The sequence below is a fragment of the Phocoena phocoena genome, chromosome 13 (genome assembly GCF_963924675.1).
Source record: "Phocoena phocoena chromosome 13, mPhoPho1.1, whole genome shotgun sequence".
In the NCBI taxonomy this organism is placed as follows: Eukaryota; Metazoa; Chordata; class Mammalia; order Artiodactyla; family Phocoenidae; genus Phocoena; species Phocoena phocoena.
This window is the reverse complement of record NC_089231.1, coordinates 63,341,039-63,362,766: the sequence shown is the minus strand read 5'-3', so window position 1 is coordinate 63,362,766 and position 21,728 is coordinate 63,341,039. Positions and strand designations below refer to the sequence as shown.

Genomic DNA, 21,728 nt, shown 5'->3' with positions numbered 1-21,728 from the left:
CAGGAGAATATCCCTACCTTCCATGGCAGATGCCCATCCCTCCTGCCGCCACTACAGGGTCTCGGCTGTGTCACCCCACAGCCCCACTCTATCAGGCAGAGGGCAGCGCGAGCAGCTGGCTGTGTGGTTTGTGGGCTTATCTTTGGCGGTGGGCTCTCCCTACATGCACGCCCAGCAGCCCTCTCTGTCTGATAAGCACTTGGCAGAGGCCTCCATGGGGCCTCTGTAGGCTCCACTGCAGGATATCTGCCTTTAAACACCTGGGGGGTCTGGGTAGCCTGTGGAGGAGGAAGGACTCTGAAGGACCCCAAGACAGGCAGGGCGGGTGCCGCCCTTAGGGTGTCAGCTGGGGACGCACCCGTGCACTCTATGGGGTACCCTGGGGCACCTCACAGCCTGGCTCCCTTCCCCGCATGCAGGGGCTCAGCCGGGAAGGTGTGTCTGCCCCTGTGTCCTGAGCCCACCCTCTTCTGATTTTCTGCTCCTCCCTGAACTCAGTGGCTGGTACGGGGCCTGAAAAGAGCGGAGCCCCGCCAGGACGGCGAGGCCTCGGGAACAGCGTTCTGGGGAGGTGGAGGCCCCCGTGAACCCACAGGCCGCTGGCCACCTCGGGAGCCACCTGCGGGAGCGTCCGCATAGCTGTCCCCCCTGCTCACTCTCTGCTGGCAGCAGGGGTTAGGGGACAGGTGACACCAGCATCATGGTCACTCTGGCTCCTGTTCAGGGGCCACTTCTGCCACCCCCCTGCCTGGATGGGGCAGGCATGTTCCTATCAGGAGCTCCGGGGCTGAAGTGGAGGCTGAGGCTCAAAATCAGACCCTGCTGACTAGGTGTTGGCACCGTCCCCCAGGCCCTACTGGCTCCTCCTCACCCTGGCCCTCGGGGTCCCCCTTCTGCCCTTGAGCGTGGGGGCAGAACTCTGGGTGCATGGCCTCCTGCCAGCCTGCATGGTCTGGGCTGTCACAGCAGCTGCAGCATGAGGGCTGAGGGCTTTAATCGTGAAGGTCCTGCCTGACACATGCAGCAAGGGGGGCCCAGGGGCCAGCAAAGCCACCAAGAGCAGCCCTCCGTCCCCACCTCAGGAGCTGGTGACCGCCTCCCCAGACTCTGCAGGGCTACCTAGCCCTGCTCCCCAAGGCCAGGGTGGCACACAGCTGGCCAGGGCTGCCAATATTCCTCCCACAGCACCCTATCCGTGAAGGAGCCCTCCCCCTGTCCCTGCTCCAGCACCTCAGCACTCACTCCCTGTGGGGCAGTCCAGGGGTAGGGTCTGGGGGATGGTCCCTGCAGGGATGTGGTGGGGAGCATGCTGTCATGCGTGGGACCGGCCACATTATGGTGGCAGATATGGTGGCACTGTGGCCAGCTCTGGGGGAGCCCCCCAACCGGGAACCACCACCCCACCCCACCCCATACACGCCCTGTGTGCCCAGCCGGTGCTGAGGACCCTAGCAGGCCCAGCACTTGCGGTCATCGGATTGCTGTCTGGTTTGGTCCATGACCCTTGGTGGCTCCAGGAGGACCAGCAGTGTGCTCCGCTCCCCCATGGCACCCAGAGCGCAGACCGCCGGACTCAGCGTCCCCTCCTTGATTCCCTGCACGTGCGTCTATTGAGCACCTGCTGTGTGCGCCCACGGGGCCTTGGGGAGGAGGTGGGAGGTCTGGCTAGTGGGGTGCGCAGGGCGCGAAACCTGGTGACCTCGGGAGATGAGCCACCGTCGGGACCACAGGTAATGCTGGGCCGGGGGATCGGGAGGCGGCCACTCTCCCCGCGCTGTTCCCCGCGGGGAAAGGGCGCCGGCGCGGACCCCTCCGGCCCCTGCCCCCCGCCCCGCCTCCCCGCGCGGACCCCGTTCCCGCGCCCGCCAGCCCGCGCCCCTCAGACCTGTCGCGCCCCGCGCTCCGCCCGGCACCGCCCGCACGCGCCACCGGAAGCGCGCGGCAGGTCCCAGCAGCGCCGCCATAGCCGCCGCCGCCGCGTGGGGCCTCGGTCGGGTCAGGCTGCCCGCCGCGCTGCCTGCGCCGACGACCGGCGGAGACGCGAGAGGTTGGTGCGCGCGGCCAGGGGCCCACCCGGCGGCGGGGTCCGGACGGGGAGAGGGGCTCCGACCTGGGGCGAGGAGCCTCGAATGGGGGCGGATCCGGGTGGAGGGATCCCCCTGGGGGTGGGGGCTCCGACCTGGGTGGGGAATGTCCCTGGACATGGGGTGGGTCTCCGGAGGTGAGGTGGGGGGGGGGTCTCCGGACCCTAAATAGGGGGGCAGGTCCCCGGATGTGGGGCGGGGTCTCCGGATATGGAGGGGGCCTTCAACCTGGGGTGGGGTCCCGGGACCTAGGGTGGCGAGGTCCCCGGATCTGGAGTGGGTCTCCGGACATGAGGTGGAGTCTCTAGACCTTAGGTGGGGTGGGTGTTGGGGGGAGTCCCAGGACCTGGCGTGAGGGGCTCTCTGGACAAGGGGTGGGGTCTCCTGACATGGGTGGGGGCGGTGGCACCAGGCTGGTGGAGGAAGGGGGAGTCGTGCTGCAGAGAGAAAGTCCACTTGGGCACAGAGGCCACCACAGGGCTTGGAGACCCCGACCCCAGGCGTGGTGGTTTCTGGGAGGGCTTGGCCATGGGAATGGGTTGCAGAGTCAGGGTCTGACTGTCCTTGGGTCCTCGGAGAGGGAGAACTGTGGGGGCCTGGGCGAGGGGCTCAGCCAACTGGCAGCTCTGGCAGGCCCCGGGGTGCCCTGGGGCCTTACCTTTTGTGGGAATGGTGGCCCTACCAGGAAGGGGAAGCCTGGGCCCCGACCTGCCCCAGACCAGCCTTTGAGTTTTGAACAGTGGGATTCCTGCACGCTGCTGCCTCCACTACTGGAGGGGTCCGAGGGGCTTGCCAGGAGAGTGGGTCAGATAAACACAGAGGACATTGGTAATGGCACAGTTGGGGAAAGACCCCAGCACCCTCCAAACTTGCTCAGAGGCAACTGGGCCTTTTAAGTGTGGGGGGAGAGGGCATCGGGGCTCGAGACTCAGGGGGTGGAAAATACAAAAAGTGCGAAGAGGCGTGGGTCCATGTGATTCCCACCTGAGCTTGCCAACTGGATTTGGACTCCTGCCCTCCTGCAGAAGCTGGGCAGTGTTGCTAGAAGCAATGAGCTTGTCAGGTGGGCACCGTGGGGGGCCAGGGCATTGTAGGGAAGTGGCCTCTAGCTGTGAAACGCAGTCAGTGTTTGTACCAGTCTTTACAGGAGGCCTCTTGGAGAAGAGGGCTCAGAGGGGCCTGGCTGGGTTCTGTCAGAGAGCGTCTCCTTAGTGAATGGTCGGAGCCAACAGTAAACCCGGGTTTTGAGTCCTGAGGCCGGCCAGTTGAGAAGATGTTAGACGTTGAGCTCTCAAGTCTCTAGGTGGTGGAGTGAGGCTGTGGTGGCAGTCCACTAGATTTCCTGGTTTGCCTGTAAATGTTTGTGATGACGTGGAGACCTCAGAGTCGCAGGCAAGGCTACTTCCATCCACAGCAGAGCCTGGGAGACGTGGGCATCCCAGTGGGCTCACGCAGTGGCCCACATGTGATGGGCAGTGGTGCCCGGTTCCCTGAAGTTCCTGCCACCTTATCTCCCTTCAACTTCCAGGGCTTTTTCAGACCCTGGAGGAAAAGGGCAGCTACACGACACCTGAGTACCAGGATGGGTCTGGGCAGTCACACCAGGAGAGAGGGAGGAAAATGGGAAAAATTGATATTTGGAGAGGTGTATCAGATATTGAAGGAAATGGAAAGGCCTGGGGATCTGCTGAATGCTGACAAATGTGTAGGTTGGCAGTGCAGTCCAGCGAACAGGTGGATAATAAAACCTCAAAGGCAACAGACAGGACTGGACTCTGATGACCCACAAGGTGTATTATTTTCTCCACTGAGACAAAATTTCTGTCTGTAGTCACTTCCATTTTTAATCAAAGATAAAGTAAGATTATTCTTGTTTACAAAATAGCTCCGGTCTCACTAGATTTGGGCTGATTCTTTATGTAAGTGCAGCAAGAATAATGGTTGACACACAGCCCTTTTAAAGTTTGTCTCGTGGAATTTTTTGCAGGGAATCTCAGATTGGACATTTAAAAGCTTCCAAGACTAGGAAGTCAAGAAAGTGCCAGCAGAATTCACCTGTAGACTCGAGTGAACTCCTCTCTGCTCAAGGTTCCCCCAATATCCCAGGGTTCCTAGGCCTGTAGGAGGCGACCTTCCTCGCTCCCTGGGAGACTGGGGACCCTGGATGCCCAGCACCAGGCTGGGTTTTCCCAGAGGGCTTTTTAAGCCTTGGTTCCATAAAGTAACTGCAGTTCCTTAGAACCGTCTGGTCATAGCTGAATCCATGTGTCATTTTCAAACATGACATTCCTTGGTAATACAACCAACGTTTTCAGTTGTGTCCTATCACAAAGAAGACAGAGTCTTATTAAACCTATGCAAATAACTATATTGCCATGAAAATAAGGATACCCAATAATTGTTTCTGATTTTTGGAGGGATCAGGTGCAGAGAAAAACAAATGCTTCAATTTTGTTTACAGAAGTATAACTTACTAGATTGTTATGAGTCATAGACAGCTTAAGAGAAAAGGGAAAGTTTTTTTTTTTTTCTCTAATATCCAGAAAATGGGACATTAAAAAGCCAACAAGGGACTTCCCTGGTGGTGCAGTGAATAAGGCTCAGCACTCCCAATGCAGGGGGCCTGCTTTCGATCCCTGGTCAGGGAACTAGATCCCACATGCATGCTGCAACTAAGAGTTCTCATGCCACAACTAAGGAGCCAGTGAGCCACAACTAAGGATCCCTCGAGCTGCAACTAAGGAGCTGGCCTGCCACAACTAGGACCTGGCACAACCAAATTAATAATAATTTAAAAAATAACTCTTAAAAAAGAAAAGAGCCTACAGTATTCTAAACAGAAGCCATAAAAATTATAATCATGCTTTGTCAGTTTACTTAGTCTCATGTAGTTAGTTTTTTTTTTTTTAACATCTTTATTGGAGTATAACTGCTTCACAATGGTGAGTTAGTTTCTGCTTTATAACAAAGTGAATCAGTCATACATATACATACATCCCTGTATCTCCTCCCTCTTGCATTTCCCTCCCACCCTCCCTATCACACCCCTCTAGGTGGTCACAGAGCACCGAGCTGATCTCCCTGTGCTATGTGGCTGCTTCCCACTAGCTATCTGTTTTACATTTGGTAGTGTATATATGTCCATGCCACCCTCTCACTTCGTCCCAGCTTACCCTTCCCACTCCCCGCGTCCTCAAGTCCATTCTCTACGTCTGTGTCTTTATTCCTGTCCTGCCCCTAGGTTCTTCAGAACGTTTTTTTTTTTTTTAGATTCCATATATATGTGTTAGCATACAGTATTTGTTTTTCTCTTTCTGACTTCACTCTGTATGACAGACTCTAGGTCCATCCACCTCACTACAAATAACTCAATTTCGTTTCTTTTTATGGCTGAGTAGTATTCCATTGTATATATGTGCCACATCTTCTTTATCCATTCATCTGTCCATGGCACTTAGGTTGCTTCCATGTCCTGGCTATTGTAAATAGAGCTGCAATGAACATTGTGTCATGTAGTTAGTTTTCGTTCTGCTTGATCTTGGGAGAGCAGTTCCTGGGCCCATGGGTTTCTCCACTAGAGTTCTGGGTTCTGGGTTCTGATCCTTAGTCCAGAGGGATGGCGCTGCCCGAGGTCCCTGCCCAGTCCTTCCGCAGGTCTCTGAGGCAGGCCCTTTTGGTTGAGGATGAAGCCCCCTGGCCTGTAGCTGATTACAAATGCTTTGGAGAAACATCAGAGTGAAACAAAGTTACCTGCAGCTGACAAAAGACTTAAAATGGCTGTGGTTAAAGAACTGATGAGAGGGGCTTCCCCTGGTGGTGCAGTAAGAATCCGGCTGCCAGTGCAGGGGACATGGGTTCGAGCCCTGGTCCGGGAAGATCTCACATGCCATGGAGCAGCTAAGCCCGTGCGTCACAACTACTGAGCCTGCATTCTAGAGCTTGCGTGCCACAACTACTGAGCCCGCATGCCACAACTACTGAAGCCCGCACACCTTGAGCCTGTGCTTCGCAACAAGAGAAGCCACTGCAATAAGAAGCCCGTGCACTGCAGCAAAGAGTAGCCCCCGCTTGCCGCAACCAGAGAAAGCTCATGCACAGCAACAAAGACCCAACACACCCAAAACTAAAAACTAAAAAAAAAAAAACTGATGAGAGGTCATCACAAAAACACAATTGACAAGGAAATTTGGGTGTTTCTGTAACATACACACCATTTTAAATATTAACTATAATTATGAGTGATAACATTATACCAGAACATATGGAAAGCAAGCAAAATTTCTAAAATATTTATATTAATAGCCTTTACCTGTACAAATATAACATATGGAAAGTTAAGATTCTCTTCTTACTTGACAGTGCTTCCCATGCAGTTTACCATAACAGACAGACCTAATTATTTTTAACATCCCTTCTTTTACAAGGTAAAAGTACAAACCACTGAGATTTTCCAAGGACCCTCTGGGAAATCCCAAAGCCATTTTGAGATCCAGACTTCATTTAGGATTGATTTGGGGAAGACAGAGTTGTCCCAAATGTCAGGAGGTTTGAACACTTGATTAAATAGGATCCCAGCTCACTGCAGAACAAGACTCAGTTATCTCCTTAACCAAGTGACAATACGGGAGCTCACAAGTAGGAACAGGAGGAAACAGGACTGCAGACCTGGGTTTTTGACCAGGGGGGACACTCAGTTCTCCCGAGTGGCAACTAGGGGTACAGGGAATTATTTTAAGACACAGCTTTTTTTCCTAGGAAGATTATTCAAAAGGTAGAGAGAAACCTTTTACAATCTCTTATTAAAAGCAGACCAATAATCCAAGAAATCTCATTTTAACAAAGAGGAAACCAAGCTCTAGTTTTGTATCAGTATGCTATTGATGGTAAAGCTCATTTAAGAAAACTTTGTATACAAATCCATTTAACCTTAGCCAGCTGTAACCTCACAACACAAAATTCCTTTTCCACAAAGCTTCCACCGCTTTCTATGTCCATTCAGGTTTGTTTCCCTCCTTTTTATTTTACTTGAGGACAAAACGTCTCTCCTTCCCTAACAAAAACATATCCTACATTCTCTGCATACTTTTCACATAAGAACATATCCTATTTTCCAACTTTGTGTACCAAGTTGTTTCCCTTTGCTTTGTATCTAGTAGTAGTTTTATTCTCACACATTGATTATAATTTTTAACCATTAGCAACCTTTATTTTACAGAGAAAACTAGGAAGTAGGCAATTGCAAATTGTCTGTCATATCCCAGTATTCTGTAGCAGATTAGCAAATTTTATGAATATAACATCTCGTAATCTGGACGTAGATGCTTTTGACAGTACAAATTGTTTAACTGTGGCAAGAATATGTTTATTAACACACCCAAATGTCTTTAGCTTCTTTGTATCATATAAACATGAGAAGCCAAAAGTATATAAACTTATGCCTAATAATGAATGTTTCAGCACTTTATCTTTTTTAGTTAATTAATTGATTAATTATTTTTGGCTGTGTTTGGTCTTTGTTGCTGTGTGCAGGCTTTCTCTAGTTGCGGCGAGTGGGGGCGACTCTTCGCTGCAGTGCGTGGGCTTCTCATTGCGGTGGCTTCCCTTGTTGCTGAGCACAGGCTCTAGGCGCGCGGGCTTCAGTAGTTGTGGTGCACGGGCTTAGTTGCTGCGCGGCATGTGAGATCTTCCTGGACCAGGGTTTGAACCCATGTCCCCTGCATTGGCAGGCGGATTCTTAACCACTGCACCACCAGGGAAATCCTCAACACTTTATCTTATTTAGAAATTATTTAGATATTCAATGAATATCTGTTATTTAACTTAACTTGGCATAACTCTAAGGTTGCAAGTTACCAAAAAGATTTTGGAAACTGTTTTTAGGCAGACACATTATAAAACACAATTATTGAAATAAAGTTTGTCAGAATAGTGACTAGATTTGATTAAAATCAAACTTATGTGTAAAATCTTAAATGTCTAGTGGATAAAATATTAGCTATTTGACCAGTAAACCAAGTAGAATAAAAATGTATATTTGCACTATGTTTAATGTTGACAACTCTAAAGATACACCTGTTTTATGAAATGAACAATATTAAACTAGTTTTATTTAGCAAAGATTTACCAAATTACAGGAACTTTATTTAGCAAAGATTTACCAAATTACGGGAAAAACAGTTGAGTTGGTTCTTATATTTCGGGAGTTTTAGGAAGATTTAATTTATGTAAGTGCTTGTTCCTCTCGAAGCCAATTAGGATAGAACTCCTTTAAGGAATTTTATAACCTGATTTGGTAATACCATCTGGAGGTAGGGAAATATCATATATATATATAAAAACATACAATCTTACATAAACATACAGACAGATGCAAACAGAGATGGTTTTCTTTAAAAAAAATTTTAGCTATGCGTAAGGCATAAATACAATTATATAAAACTCACTAGTTTATATAAGAGTTGGACCTTGTCTTTGCTTCGTTTTATATTTTTATCTGAATCATGTTGTGGCAGGTGGGGCAGGCTGATTACCTGTTCCATATGAGGCCTTAAAGCTTCCCACCAGCATCTGTGGGGACACCTTTAAGACTTTTTCTTCACTGATATATACGTAGGGAGGCGTAGACTAAATGTTTCCAATTCACTTTTTTTTCCTTTTCAGCCTCAAGTGATTGCTTTCTGGGGTCCCTGAGTCCCTTGAGAGCCCCCAGTGGGGCAGGGCCCAAGGTTTCAGGGGCTGGGGGGTTTTAGGGGCTAGGGGGAGGGAAAATGCTGGGAACGGACAGAGGGCAGAGGAGGCAGGGGCTGGGGGAGGAGGGAGTGGGAAGGGGAGCCACTCAAGACCACCTTATCCTTAGCAAGGATGCTGTGTCGACCAGGAGGAAGTGGGCAGAGGCAGCCCGAGTGCTGCTCCATCAGCGGGGCTGCAGGGAGTCCCCAGGGAGGAGCAGAGTGGCCCCCAAGGGCCAGGAGGGACTCCAGCCCAGGAGGTGCCCTGGCCTTCCCCTGCCCCCTGCTTCAGGGGCAGCACCTGTCCTCACTGTGGTCTGCGGACATGTCTGGAGCCAGAATCACAAGGAAGGGAGATGAGCCTGTGGTCCCTGGGCCTCCGCGTCCCACGGGGTGTACACGGGCAGTGCCTGAGCGCACAGCTTTGCGTGTCCCCGGCAGACCCCCAGCTTGGGCAGCCAGCCCCTGGACCCCCTTCACAAGGACCCTGGCCAACCCACCCTTTTGTCCCCAACTGTTGCCTGTGCTCTGAGGCCTGCCTTCTGGGGACGCTGCGCCCCTCAAGCCCTTTCTCCGGGAGGCTGGCTGGCCCTGTGTGGCTCCTGGAGCCCCCACACAAGTGCCATATGGCCCTCCCCCGGCTTCCCCACGAGTGTGGCTGAGGCCCAGGCGCCTGCTGCTCTCCAGACAGGGGGAGGGCCACCCGGGTGCCACAGCACATTCAGCTCTTTGCAGAGGGGCCAGAGGCATTCCCAGTGTCTTGATGGACCTTTCAGACAAGCCTTGGAACCCCGGGACTGAAGATCCCATGGCTCTGGTTGTCCCTGCCCTGAATGCCGGTCCCCACCTGGGTCTGAGGGGGGCCAGGGCCCTGGCCAGTGTCTGCATTGGGCCCTTAGGGGGATTATCTCCAGGAGGATAAGTGGTGATAGGAGGTGAGGGAGGGCATGGTTTGGGGGTTGCAGGGAGAACACTTAAGAACGGGCTTGGGACTTCCCTGGTGGCGCAGTGGTTAAGAAGCCGCCTGTCAATGCAGGGGACATGGGTTCGAGCCCTGGTCCAGGAAGATCCCACATGCCGCAGAGCAACTAAGCCTGTGTGCCATAACTACTGAGCCTGCGCTCTAGAGCCCGCGAGCCACAACTACTGAAGCCCGTGTGCCTAGAGCCCGGGCCCCGCAACAACAGAAGCCACCCAATGAGAAGCCTGCACACCGCAACGAAGGGTAGCCTCTGCTCGCTGCAACTAAAGAAAGCCCGTGAGCAGCAATAAAGACCCAACGCAGCCATAAAAATAACGGGCTTATAATAAGGAAGGTTTGCAGGGTGGGCTGTTGCTGTAGTGGTTTTGGGAGAGAGGGCCTGCCCCTCACCCAGGTCCACGTGCTGTCTCTGGGGAGATGGATGCAGGGTATGTACATACACTGGAGGTGTCGGAGGAAGCTCAGGACAAGAAGGCCTTCCCCTCCTCCCAGAAGGGGGTGAGTGTGCACTGTGGTCGGGCAGCAGGCTGCCCCCAGGTACCCAGTCTCAGGGGGCAGGTGGCCAGAGGACAGAGAGACTGGGAGCTGGGCTGGTTTTTCTGGATCCTGCTTCCTAGTGAGGAGTGGTGTGTCCCTTTTTCTTTTTGGAATAGGGAGGACCAGAAACAAGGTGGCTTGTTTTCTTGGTTTTCCACTGTTTTTACTGTAGTAAAACATACATAAGTTAAAATTTACCATTTTAACCATTTCTAAGCATACAGTTTGGTGGCATTAAGTGCATTCACATAGTTGTGTAACCATTGCCGCTATTTTCAGCACTTTCTCATCATCCCAGGCAGAAGCTCTGTCCCCATTCAGCAGTAATTATCCTCCTCCTCCCCAGCCCCTGGCAACTTCTGTTCTGCTTTCTGTCTCTGTGGATTTGCTTCTTGTAGGTATTTCATATGAGTGGAAACATTCAGTATTTATCCTCTTGTGTCTGGCTTATATCACTGAGCATAATGTCCTCTAGGTCCATCCGTGATGTAGCAGGGTGTCAGCACTTCCTTCCTTGTGGGATATGAATCAGGGCTGAATTCATCTTAATAGCCAAGTGATGCCCCAGTGTGCAGATAGACCGCACTTTGTCCGTTCGTCTGTTTCCATTTGTTCGTCCCTCGGCTGCTGTGACTCCCACTGCTCAGAACGTGGGTGGACAAGTGCAGGTTCAAGTCCCTGCTCCTACTTCTCTTGGGTCCACTCCCAGAAGTGGAATTGCTGGGTCATATGGTGACTCTATATTTAACATTTTGAGGAACGACCAGCCTTTTTCCACAGCAGCTGCTCCGTCTTACATTCCCATCAGCCGTGCACGAGTTTCCGATTTCTCCACATCCCCGCCAACACTCATTATGTTCCCTTTTTCTGGGGAAGTCATCCTAATTGGTGTGAAGTCGTACCTTGTGGCTTTGATCTACATTTCCTTAGTGACTAATGATGTTGGGCACCTTTTTGTGTGCTTATTGGTTGTTGGTGTATCTTTTTTAGAGAAATGTCTATTCATGTCCTTTGCCCATTTTCTAACTGGGTTGTTGTCTTTGAGTTGTAGGAATTATATATATTCAGCATTTTAAACCCTCATCAGATATGTGGTTTGCAAATATTTTCTCCCATCCCCTGGGTTGTCCTTTGCTCTCTAGATAGTGTCCTTAGATGCACAAAGTTTTTAATTTTAATGAAAGTCTATCTGTTTTTCTTTTATTGCCTGTGGTTTTGGTGTCATATCAAAGAATCCATTGCCAAATTCAAGGTCATGAAGATTTACTCCTACGTTTTCTTCTACGAGTTTTATGGTTTTATCTCTTAAAATTAGGTTTTGGATGCATTTTGAGTTAGTTCTGTATATGGTGTGAGGTAAGGGTCCAAGTTCATTCTTTCACAGGTGGAACTCTAGTTGTCCCAGAACCATTTCCTATGGAGTGGTCTTGGCACCTTGTAAAACTATCATTTGATCATAGACGTGAAGGTTTGTTTCCCGCCTCTCAGTTCTGTCCGTTTGTTCTATGTGTCTGTACCACAGTGTGTTAATTACTATAGCTTTGCAGTAAGTTTTGAAATTAGGAAGTGTGAGTTCTCCAACTTTGTTCTCTTCCAAGATTGTTTTGGCTATTGTAGGTCCCTTGAGATTCCATATGACTTTTAGGATGGATTTTTCTATTTCTGCAAAAATGCTATTGGACTTTTTTGGTGAGAGTGGCATTGTATCTGAGGGTCATGCTGGGCACTGTTTACATCCTGACAATGTCAAGTCTCCAGTCCATGGACATGGGATGTCTTTTCATTTATCTGTGTCTCCCTCAACTTCCCCCTTGCTATCATGATGCTCAATGTGTCACCTGTGGAGGCCTCATGAAGGTCCAGCCTCCTCAGCAAAACCGGATCTCCACGGCAGCCTCTCCCAGGACTGCCCCTGTCCTGAGGCGAGAGCCACCAGGAACAGGACACAGCATCCTGCACAGAGCTTTGCCCCTTCCCCTCACTGCGGTCGGGAACCATGTTTGGAAAGTGCACTTTGCAAGCCCCTTAAAACCTTCCATCATGCATGTTTAGGACACACAGAAACAGAGGGTTCGAGGGTGCCCCTCGGTCATCGGCTCCTACCTTCTGGCCAACGGCCCCTTTGTCCTCCTCTTAGGGTAACTGGGGCTCTTTATCTCCCCCCCTGGGCCCAGAGCCAAGCAGGGTGTTGGGATCCTAGGGTTCCAAGGCCACTGCTGGGTATACCAAGTGACCTCACTGTGGCTCTTTGGAAGGGGAGAGCAGAAGACACTTGGGTACGAAGACCTGAAACAAGAGGGGCCCTCCATGTTTTGTTTCCCCACAGAGGGTTCTCCACGGCCCTGAAGCGCTTCCTCCAAGTGTGGCTTCCTTCAGTGGCTTTATTCTTTTTATTTTTTTTTAATAAATTTATTTATTTTTGGCCACGTTGGGTCTTCGTTGCTGGGCATGGGCTTCTCATTGCGGTGGCTTCTCTTGTTGCGGAGCACGGGCTCTAGGCACATGGGGTTCAGTAGCTGTGGCACATGGGCTCAGTAGTTGTGGCTTGCGGGCTCTAGAGCACAGGCTCAGTAGTTGTGGTGCACAGGCTTAGTTGCTCCGCAGCATGTGGGATCTTCCCAGACCAGGGCACGAACCTGTGTCCCCTGCATTGGTCGGCAGATTCTTAGCCACTGAGCCACCAGAGAAGTCCCCGGAATATTCCTTCTTATTTTTGATATTTATGTGTAACATTTATTAGTTTTTTTCATCAACCCAGAGAATAAATCAAAATGATCCAACATCTCACCACCGCTAGTGAAGATAGTCATGATACATAAAGCAACACAGGTGTGGTTAGGGGCTCCTAAGCCCGCAGAAAGGAGCACAGTGAGCAGTTCTGGTCACTTCAGGCCACTCGGCCCCTCCTTGTTGAGTCCTGTCACCTGTCCCTGGAAGAAAGCGCTGTGCCTTAACCCACGGCGCCTCCCCTGTGATTCCCCCACCTGCCTCCTGGGTGGTGGTGCGTCCTGCCCCATGGGGCATGTGCCTCCTTAGCCTGCAGGGCAGTGCCAGGACCAGGGAAACCAGGGAGGCTGTCCCTGGTGTCTGGACTGGGGGACGCTCCAGGCTATGTCTCACTGCCTCTCTGCTCTCACTTGAGGGCCAGGCCGGCCTCCGGGAGGGGCCCACGTGCCAGGACTCTGGTCACCTTCAGGTTATGGTTCCTGCCTGAATTACCTACAGGCAGGAGAACCCCGCACAGATTCCATCTGCTTTGCTGCTGAGCTCAGAGGAGGGGCGTGGGGGGCAGAGCCGTCTGAGGAGCCAGGTCTGGTCAGTGGGCCCCACCTGGGTCTTTGTGTGTGCAGACTCTGACCTGCTGACCACGTGCCCACTGTGCCTGGTGTAAATAGGCCATGTGGCCTGAGACCACTCAGACATCTGGGTGTCCGTGCTCCCCTATTCATCCCTGCTCTGCCCACCAGGCCCCCTCCTCGTGGTCCAGGGCGTTGGGGTTTGGAGCCCTGAGCTGTCCTCGAGGGGTCTCCCCTCCAAGATCCTTGGCCTGCCCGCTTTCCCATGTGCCTTTCCCAATGGGAGCTTCTCGGGGAGCGGGGTCCTGTGTGGCCCCTTCCTGTGCATGACCCTTGCATGACTGCAAGCCCCGATGGAAGCTTTCCACCTTCCTCTGTCTTTCATCCTTTTCCATTTTAAGGTCTCTGCTCTGTGCCAGCTCAGCCTAGCTGTGTCTCAGGGGCCCCGGGCCCCTCATCTGACTGGGACCCCAGCTACCTGCCCAAAGGGTCACTTGCCAGGGGGAGGCCTGTCTCGCTCCCACTGTGGTGTGGGTGGCAGGGTGGCCTTCCTCCTCAAAGGGGAAGAGGGGACAGACTGGCCCTGTGTGGTTGTCCCCTACGGGAAGAGCCAATGGGCTGTGCCCTGTGTGCCTGACTTGGGGGCTCCCTGTGTCCTTCTCTGGAAACTCACAGGGCCACACGAGCTCCTGGACTGTCCCGAGTGTGAGTGCCCAAGGGGGCTGTGCATGAGGCTGGCTTTCCCTGTGCTGTGTAAACAAGCCTCAGGCCAGCTGTGTCCCTTGTCAGGGCTGTCTGGGAAGCCAGGGGGCTGGGGGAAGCCAGACACACCCGCTCCCGACCCCGGGACGCAGCCCCAGCAGGAAGTGGTTTGCAGGTGGGCAGGGCTGTGGCTGTGCTCACCTGGAGCTGGCCACCAGGCATGTGGCTGGCCTCTTGAACCTTGTACCCCCATCAGCACAGGGGGGTGGCGGGGGTTGGCAGTGGCAGCACCCCCAGACTGAGAGCGTGGGTCAGCCAGGAGGGCAGGTTACTAACACCGTGGTGACCATGTGCTCCCAGGAGTCCCGCTGGGTAGAACCCCGCCCATTGCCCCATCACAGATGCTGGAGGCCCCACCCCTGCTGCTGGCAGCTGGCGCCCTTGGCCTGGTGCTGCTGGCGCTGCTGTGGCTACTGCAGGCCTTGCGACTCTGGGGCCTGTTCATCATTGGCTGGAACGAGCTTGTCCTGCACCCCGTCCGCAACCTCCTCATGGGCAACAGCAAGGAGCAGCGCATTCTGCGCCATGTGCTGCAGCACGCTGTGGCCGGGGACCCGCAGAGCGTGCTGGACGCCATCGACGCCTACTGCTCGCAGAAGGAGTGGGCTATGAACGTGGGCGACAAGAAAGGTGGGCAGTGCGACCGGCACAGGTGAGGGTCAGGGGCTGTGCAGAGCCCCGACGCCCATGTCGCTGTCCCCACGGGAGGGTGGGACATTTGATAAACCCCCCCTCCAGGAGGTGCTGTTCAGGGGGCCCCTTGCCATCGCCAGTCAGAGGCAACAGCAGAGTCTCCACGTGGGGAGGCACTCGCAGGCCGTCAGGCAGAGCCAGGTGTCAGCACAGGGTGGGCAGTGGGTCCCTGGCTGTCCTGACTGGGCCTGACGGTGTATGGAGACTCTTGGACTCTGCCAGGCACAGGCATCAGGCCCCCCGGGCTGCCTCCTGACCTTTGGACTCCAGCCTGGGGCACAGGCAAGTGCCACACTACACCCCCTGGAGTCAGGCCCTGGGGACAGACATGACAGCCACTGTCCAGCCCCCTTGGACCTTCTGACAGTGTCCAGCTCAAGGGAGCCAGGGAGGCTCTGAGCGCAGCCTGGGGGCAGAGTGGGGGCTGGACAGTGGTTGTCACGTCTGTCACGTCTGGGGGCTTCCACAGAGGGCAGCTCTGGGTTAGGACGAGTTGGGGGCAGGGAGGAATGGTGGAAAAGAGAGGGAGCAACGTGTACAAAAGCAGAGGCCTGAGGGGCCAGGCACTGGGAGGGGCTGCTGCTCAGTCAGGAAGGAGATGGGCCAGGACTGGGGTGGGTCACCCCCTGCCTGCTCACCCCACTCCCCTCCGTAGGCCAGATCGTGGACGCCGTGTTGAGGGAGCAGCGTCCCTCGGTGCTGCTGGAGCTGGGTGCCTACTGTGGCTACTCGGCCGTGCGAATGGCCCGCCTGCTGCTGCCCGGCGCCCGGCTGCTCACCATTGAGCTCAACCCTGACTACGCCGCCATCACCCAGCAGATGGTGGACTTCGCAGGCCTGCAGGACAGGGTGCGGCACCATTCCTAGGGTGACAGATGTGGACACAGGTTCCAGGGGCCAGGAGGGCAGGAAGGGCCTGGGCCACACCTTGGCGGCTCAAGGCCACATTTACCCAGCCGGCCCACAGCCCCGGTCCACAGAGTAGGAGACTCCAAGGCCCCCAGAGGGAGGGGCAGAGCAGGAACCTGTCTCCCAGAAGCCACTTGGACTCAGGGGTCCGGGTGGGGGTCTGTTGTTCCAGGTGACCGTTGTCGTCGGGGCATCCGAGGACATCATCCCCCAACTGAAGAAGAAATATGACGTGGACACTGTGGACATGGTCTTCCTCGATCACTGGAAGGACCGGTACCTGCCAGACATGCTCCTCCTGGAGGTGAGTGTCTACTTTAAAAAAATTGCACAATGTGAGAGTAGCAAGTTAAGTTTTATTTGGGGCTACATGAGAGCTGCAGCCTGGGAGACGGGACCCCCGATAGCTCTGAGAAACTGTTCCAAAGAGGTAGGGGGGAAGGTCAGTATATATGTGATTTTGGTGAAGGGGGAGTACATGCAATCGAGTGCATATTTTTTTGCCAAATGTTTCTGCTAGTCACGAGGAGCAGTCATCACCATGAAGGATTTTAGTGTTTTTCTAGATACAAGGAGATACAAGAATTGGGCTCATAAAATCTTCTCCTGAAAATATCTATCTGAAGACCTGTTCTGCCAGTTTTTCCCAGAGCACAGAGTGCCTTATTTTAGCTCTCTGCCTGAACTCCTTCCAGGGGGTGTTGACAGTCAGCAGCTGCAGCAGTAAATGACTTAATCCTTGTAGAGGTAGATGGCAAGTGCCATTGGAAAATGCCAATTCATAGTTGACAGGAGCCTTGTGCCCGCCTGGCCGGAATGGGCCCTGCCGAGGGCGGCCCTGGGGGCCCGGGAGGCTTGGGCCAGCCTGCCTGCATTTAGGACATGGAGGGGAGTGCGGGGCTCTGGGTGGGGTGGAGACTGGAGGAAGGGGGATCCCTGCGCAGGGCAGCCTGTGCCAGGGTGGCTGGGAGGGGTGAACACCTGGGGCTGCAAGGGCTTGGGCTGGGGAGGCAAGAGGGAGGCAGCCTAGTGGCCACGTGGCTCTCCTGACTGGGTGGCAGGTGCTGGCCAGGGAAAGACGCGTCTCCTGCCCGCCTTCCTCCCCAGACTCCTTGTTGTATGCCCCCTGCGCCCCCGCCCCACCCGTGCCCACCCCCAGGCTGTCCAGCCTCAGTGCCAGCTGCTCCTCCGGCACCACGTGGTAGCCAGGGGGCTGCCTCGCGCCCAGGTGAGTGGAGCTCAGTATTGATGACCACCACCTTGTCCCTCCCGGGCGGTCAAGGGGACACAGCAGCTTGGGACGCTCTGCCCCACCACGGCCTCCAGCCCGGCAGCCACATGGGGCTGACCGTTTTCAGTCCCCTGCTCGCCCACCTCAGTTCCCCCACAGGCCGGGCATCACCCGGCACAGGGGGACTGTGGACGTGGGGGGCACGGCTGCTTGAGCCGTAGCTGGGGCCGGGCAGGACCTTGCACCAGTGGTGTTGGCGTGGGTGTGGTGGGCCTGGTGCCTGGACGTGGCGAGAAGGAACCAGCCCTGGCTGGGCGTGTGTGAGAGGGTGCAGGATGGTCTGGGACTGGGCAGGGTGGGGACAGTGGGCCAGGGCTGTGTGTGGAGGCCTTGACCACACAGGCAGGGTACGGAGGAGGGCTTCAGGCAGGTGAGGGCAGGCTAGACCTGTCTTCCGGAGAGATCCTGTTGGCTGTGTGGAGTGGGGAGGGGTGGCGGTGCAGGGGACCCAGACCAGGAGCTGCACGGGGACCTGTGCTGGCTGAGACGGGTGGCAGTGGGGGGCTGGCACAGAGGCCCTCGAGCCAGAGCGGGGGCGGCTGCAGGGAGCACATCTGGGCAACTGAGCAGCTGGGCCTGCGTCACCGGGAGGGGAGGTTTCAGCAGCTTTGGGGTGTGTGATAATTACGGGGCCTGCATTGATAGAAAAGCAGCAAATATTGCCCTTAGTAACTAAGAAACTAGTAGTTTTCTCAGTGCCACTTGTTCAAAGCTGGTAATTATCTCAAAAGAAGAAAAGTTGTGAATTGGGAACGTGCACTCTGAAGCCCTGCAGCTGGGCTCTTCTTGGGCCTGGCTGCTCCCCCTGGGTTGGGGTGAGGGGCTGGCAGGGAAGGTGGCCGTTCAGACCAGGAGCTGCTTCGAGGCGGCCCTGGTCCCCCATTGCTCGGGCCTCTCCACAGGCTGCTTGAGTGTCCTCCCAGCAGGGCAGCTGGCTTCCCCCAGAGCCAGAGACAGACAGAAGCCACACAGTGGCCAGAGTCTCAGCCCAGCCCACACCCTGGGCGGAAGGAGGGAGGGTCAGGGAACAGTGGACCCGGCTCTGGTCCTCTGAATGCCGTTCCCTCCCTGCTGCCAGCACACAGTCTTACTCAGACGTGGGCTTCTGGCCAGAACTCTCCAGGGCTCTGTCCCCAGGCGGGCGGCCCGGCTTTTGCATCCCTCCTCTGTAACTTGTGGGTTTAGTGCCTGACTTGTTGAGCCCACCTTGTCCACCTGCGTCCTTCAGAATGAGCTCCAGCTCGCCTTGGGCGTTTCCTGCCCAGACCTGAGATGCCCTCCTGGGGCTGGGCAGGGCGGGGGTCGGGGGGGGCGCCTGCTCCCAGGCTGCCCTTTCTCATCAAGATTGCTGGGAAGTTCCTTTTCTTTTTCTAAGAGAAACGCTCCATGATTCAATAGAGGTACTTTGTTCAAATTCTGGCTCATGGGTTGTCCCAGCCTCACTGATCTCACAGCTGTGTTTTCCACTCTGGCCTGAGGGACCTTGGCCTCCCCCTCAGCCCACGGGCCGGAAGGGAGGCAGCCACCACCAGGGAGACTGGAGGGCTGCACAGTGGACCTTGCATTCCTAAGTCACCAGGGGGTGCCCGTCTGTCCCTGTGGTCCGGCTGGCAACTGGCAACTGAAGACACGCCTGGGGCCCTTGCTTGATTTTGCTATCTGTGTTTGGGATTGCTTTTTTTTTTTCTCACTTTTATTTAATGATCATGTAAAGAAAACTCTGAGCTACCAGCAGAGCTGGGCTGTCCCTTCACCCCCTCCCCCAGACAAACATTTCCTCTTGAGGTATTTCCTCTTTTGATTTTTGATGTAATCTAAGCATCTCCTCCCCCAGCTTAGAGAGACTGCAGAGGGACCCAGGAGGTCCAGCCACTCCTCCCTCTGCAGAGCCCAGGCCCGGAACACTGGCCAGCTGCCCAGGGCCCAGGCGCTGGTGGAAATGGGGTGCCTCAGAGTGGACCCAAGGGCCAGGCTTGTGGGTGGGTGGGGAGGTGTGCCCCATCTCTGCACCCCAACAGTCACCCTGGTCAGGCCAGATTGAACCTCCAGTGACCGCTGACAGCAGCCCACACACTGGGCACCAGGCATCTGACCTGGAGGAGCCCCGTGTTCCTGGCACCCGGTGACCAAGGGACCCACTGGCCTTAGTCACCACTGTGGCTTTCCTAATCCTGGCCCCGTCACCTCCTCCACTCACACTTCCAGCTAGTGCTTAGTAAGCACCTGCTGTACTGAGGATGCAGGAGGAGCAAGGAGACCCCGGCCCAGCACAGCCCTTTCCTGCAGTGGCTGCTGCCAGTGAGGAGCTGGCGCAGGGCTGACCCAAGGTTAGGCCACCCTCACCTCCTCCAACCGTCCGTCTGTCCCTGCAGGAGTGTGGCCTGCTGCGGAAGGGGACAGTGTTGCTGGCCGACAACGTCATCTGTCCGGGGACACCAGAGTTCCTGGAGTACGTGCGTGGGAACAGCCGCTTCGAGTGCACGCACTTCAGCTCGTTCCTTGAGTACTCACAGGTGGTGGATGGCCTGGAGAAGGTCGTCTACAAGGGCCCAGGCAGCCCTGCACAGCCTTGACCGCCCACCCTGCCCCAGCTCCCTGGCCAAGCTGGATTCTGAAGGGTGTGGTGGCCCTACTCCTAGCTGCCCCGTGTCTGCAATGTGTGCATGTCTTCAGTGCAACACCCTCAAGGCCTGCGAGGCCCAGGCCTGCCCGCGCTGGCCCCTGCATGTGGGGTCCACCCCAAGCGCGACCAGCTCACCTTGCAAAATCACTACAGTAAATCTGGAAAAGTATCTGACTGTAAAGGCCAGCTCAGGCAGGTGGTGTCCATGACAGTGTCACACCCCCACCCCCAGCATTCGTCAGTCTTCTGATTCAGGAAGTCAGAAGTCGGGGAACTGGGGCTGTGCACTCACACAGCCTGCCCTTGAGGTCTGCCGTCACCAGGTGGCAGCAATGCCTCAGTGATGGCACCATAACCAACAACTCACCCCACACTTCGGACTCCTGAGTTCTTTCACTTCCTTTTTAAGAATGAAATGCCACTTCTTTACTAAAATCATCTGTTAACAATCTTATATACCAATATCATGTTTAAAAGATAGTAAAATAGAAATTAAAGATCTAAATATTTAGGTAAGAGATGAACTGAGTGCTTCTTTTCAGCCACTGTGATGATGCTGCTTTCCCCTGGTGTCCTCCAGCTTTGTACCAAACACAAGCTGCTCCCCTTGACCAGATGCTAACACTGCAGACTGGCTGCAGCAGTGCCGGAGGTCAGCCTTGCTCAGTACTGCTCCCGTGGCCAGGCCGAGGGCACCTGTTACAGCCCCATGGGGATGTCTGCAGGCTGGGGTGAGCCCCACCTGGGAAACCGGAACAAGGCAGTCAGCCAGCCTGCAGGTCCATCTCTGACCAAGCAGGTGCTGGGGAAGGTGGACACGGCCCTACAGCAGTGCCAGATGTGGTCTGTCCAGTGCCCAGCCTTTTGGGGCCCGTGTGTGGCACCGTCCCCAGTCCCACTCGGCCTTGTGTGGGGAAGAGAGAGTAGATTCAGACCAGCTGCAGCACTTCTGCATGTGCCCAGCTGGCAAGGGATGAAGCAGAGTTGGTTTGCATCCACCTAAATCCACAGGTACCCCCAGCTCTGACCTGGTGCTCCAGCCCCAAGGCCCCCAAGTGGTTGGACCTCTGGCCACCTCGGAGGCTCCCTTGGGCCCCAGCAGAGGGTGGGGTCCTAGACCCCAGGATCACCCCTCCTGGTTGAGGCCCACCTGTGCCCAAGACCAGCCACTGGCCAGGACTCCACCCCAGGCCTCAGGACCCAGCTAACCACCCAGGATCAAGCCCACTCCTCTTTGTGTGTAGAAAGGGGACGCATGTGGGAAAACCACCCTGGGGACTCGGAGCTGAAACCCTGCTGGACACAGCAGACACACACCGAGGGCCACCTCTGACACCCAGCAAACGATGGGAGCAGCTCATGGAGAGAGCTGAGCCTCGGAAGACAGGAGGTTCCTTTGTTGTTTTTTTAATTTTTAATTTTTCTTACAAAAATTTAGATGTTTACCCATAGTCTTATTTTGGTTTTGTTTTTAATCGTTTTCATTAGTGTTTTTCTTGTTTTTAAGTCACAAACAGCAGGCACTGAACAGCAGTCCCCCACTGCTGCTGCCAAAGGTCAGTCCCAGAGGCGCTACTCAGGGGCCAGAGCCAAGCAGGGAAGGCGCTCCAGGCATCGGGGGTGGGCGGGGCCCTCCAAAGCCTCTCTGTAGGTCGCCTCCCACTCAGGGCCCAGGGAAGCCCCTCCACCCTTGGGTTCAGACTCCCTTCACTGAGCCCCCTCCCTGCCTGGCTGCGGGGCCCCAGGGGCCCACCCCCACCCAGCTCCTCAGGGGCCCCGCCAGCCCCAAAGCAAAGCCAGGTGCCCAGCCCTGGGCCCCACCG

At 54.9% G+C, this 21,728-nt stretch overlaps 2 protein-coding genes across 3 annotated transcripts in view; one reads left to right on the top strand and one right to left on the bottom strand.

The window, feature by feature from the left end:
- Positions 1-1,964, bottom strand: part of TXNRD2 (thioredoxin reductase 2) — a 33,771-nt gene extending 31,807 nt beyond the window's left edge. Inside the window, exon 1 of one of the 2 annotated variants that reach the window (XM_065889951.1) lies at positions 1,886-1,964. In XM_065889951.1, coding sequence (XP_065746023.1) covers positions 1,886-1,964 — 79 coding nt within the window. Of the gene's footprint in view, positions 1-1,870 lie in introns of both variants that reach the window. The other variant, XM_065889952.1, reaches the window with a different exon arrangement.
- Positions 1,965-14,730: 12,766 nt separating this feature from the next.
- COMT (catechol-O-methyltransferase) lies at positions 14,731-19,855 on the top strand. Its single transcript, XM_065889999.1, has 4 exons — positions 14,731-15,019; positions 15,738-15,931; positions 16,164-16,295; positions 19,655-19,855. Exons 1-4 carry the CDS (start codon positions 14,731-14,733, stop codon positions 19,853-19,855), a joined length of 816 nt encoding a protein of 271 aa, XP_065746071.1.
- Positions 19,856-21,728: the final 1,873 nt, after the last annotated feature.

Coding starts and splice junctions, on each gene's coding strand:
- COMT (XM_065889999.1), top strand. CDS start 14,731: ATGCTGGAGGCCCCACCCCTGCTGCTGGCAGCTGGCGCCCTTGGCCTG. Junction 15,932..16,163: donor TCGCAGGCCTGCAGGACAGG/GTGCGGCACCAT, acceptor CTGTTGTTCCAG/GTGACCGTTGTCGTCGGGGC. Junction 16,296..19,654: donor CAGACATGCTCCTCCTGGAG/GTGAGTGTCTAC, acceptor CTGTCCCTGCAG/GAGTGTGGCCTGCTGCGGAA.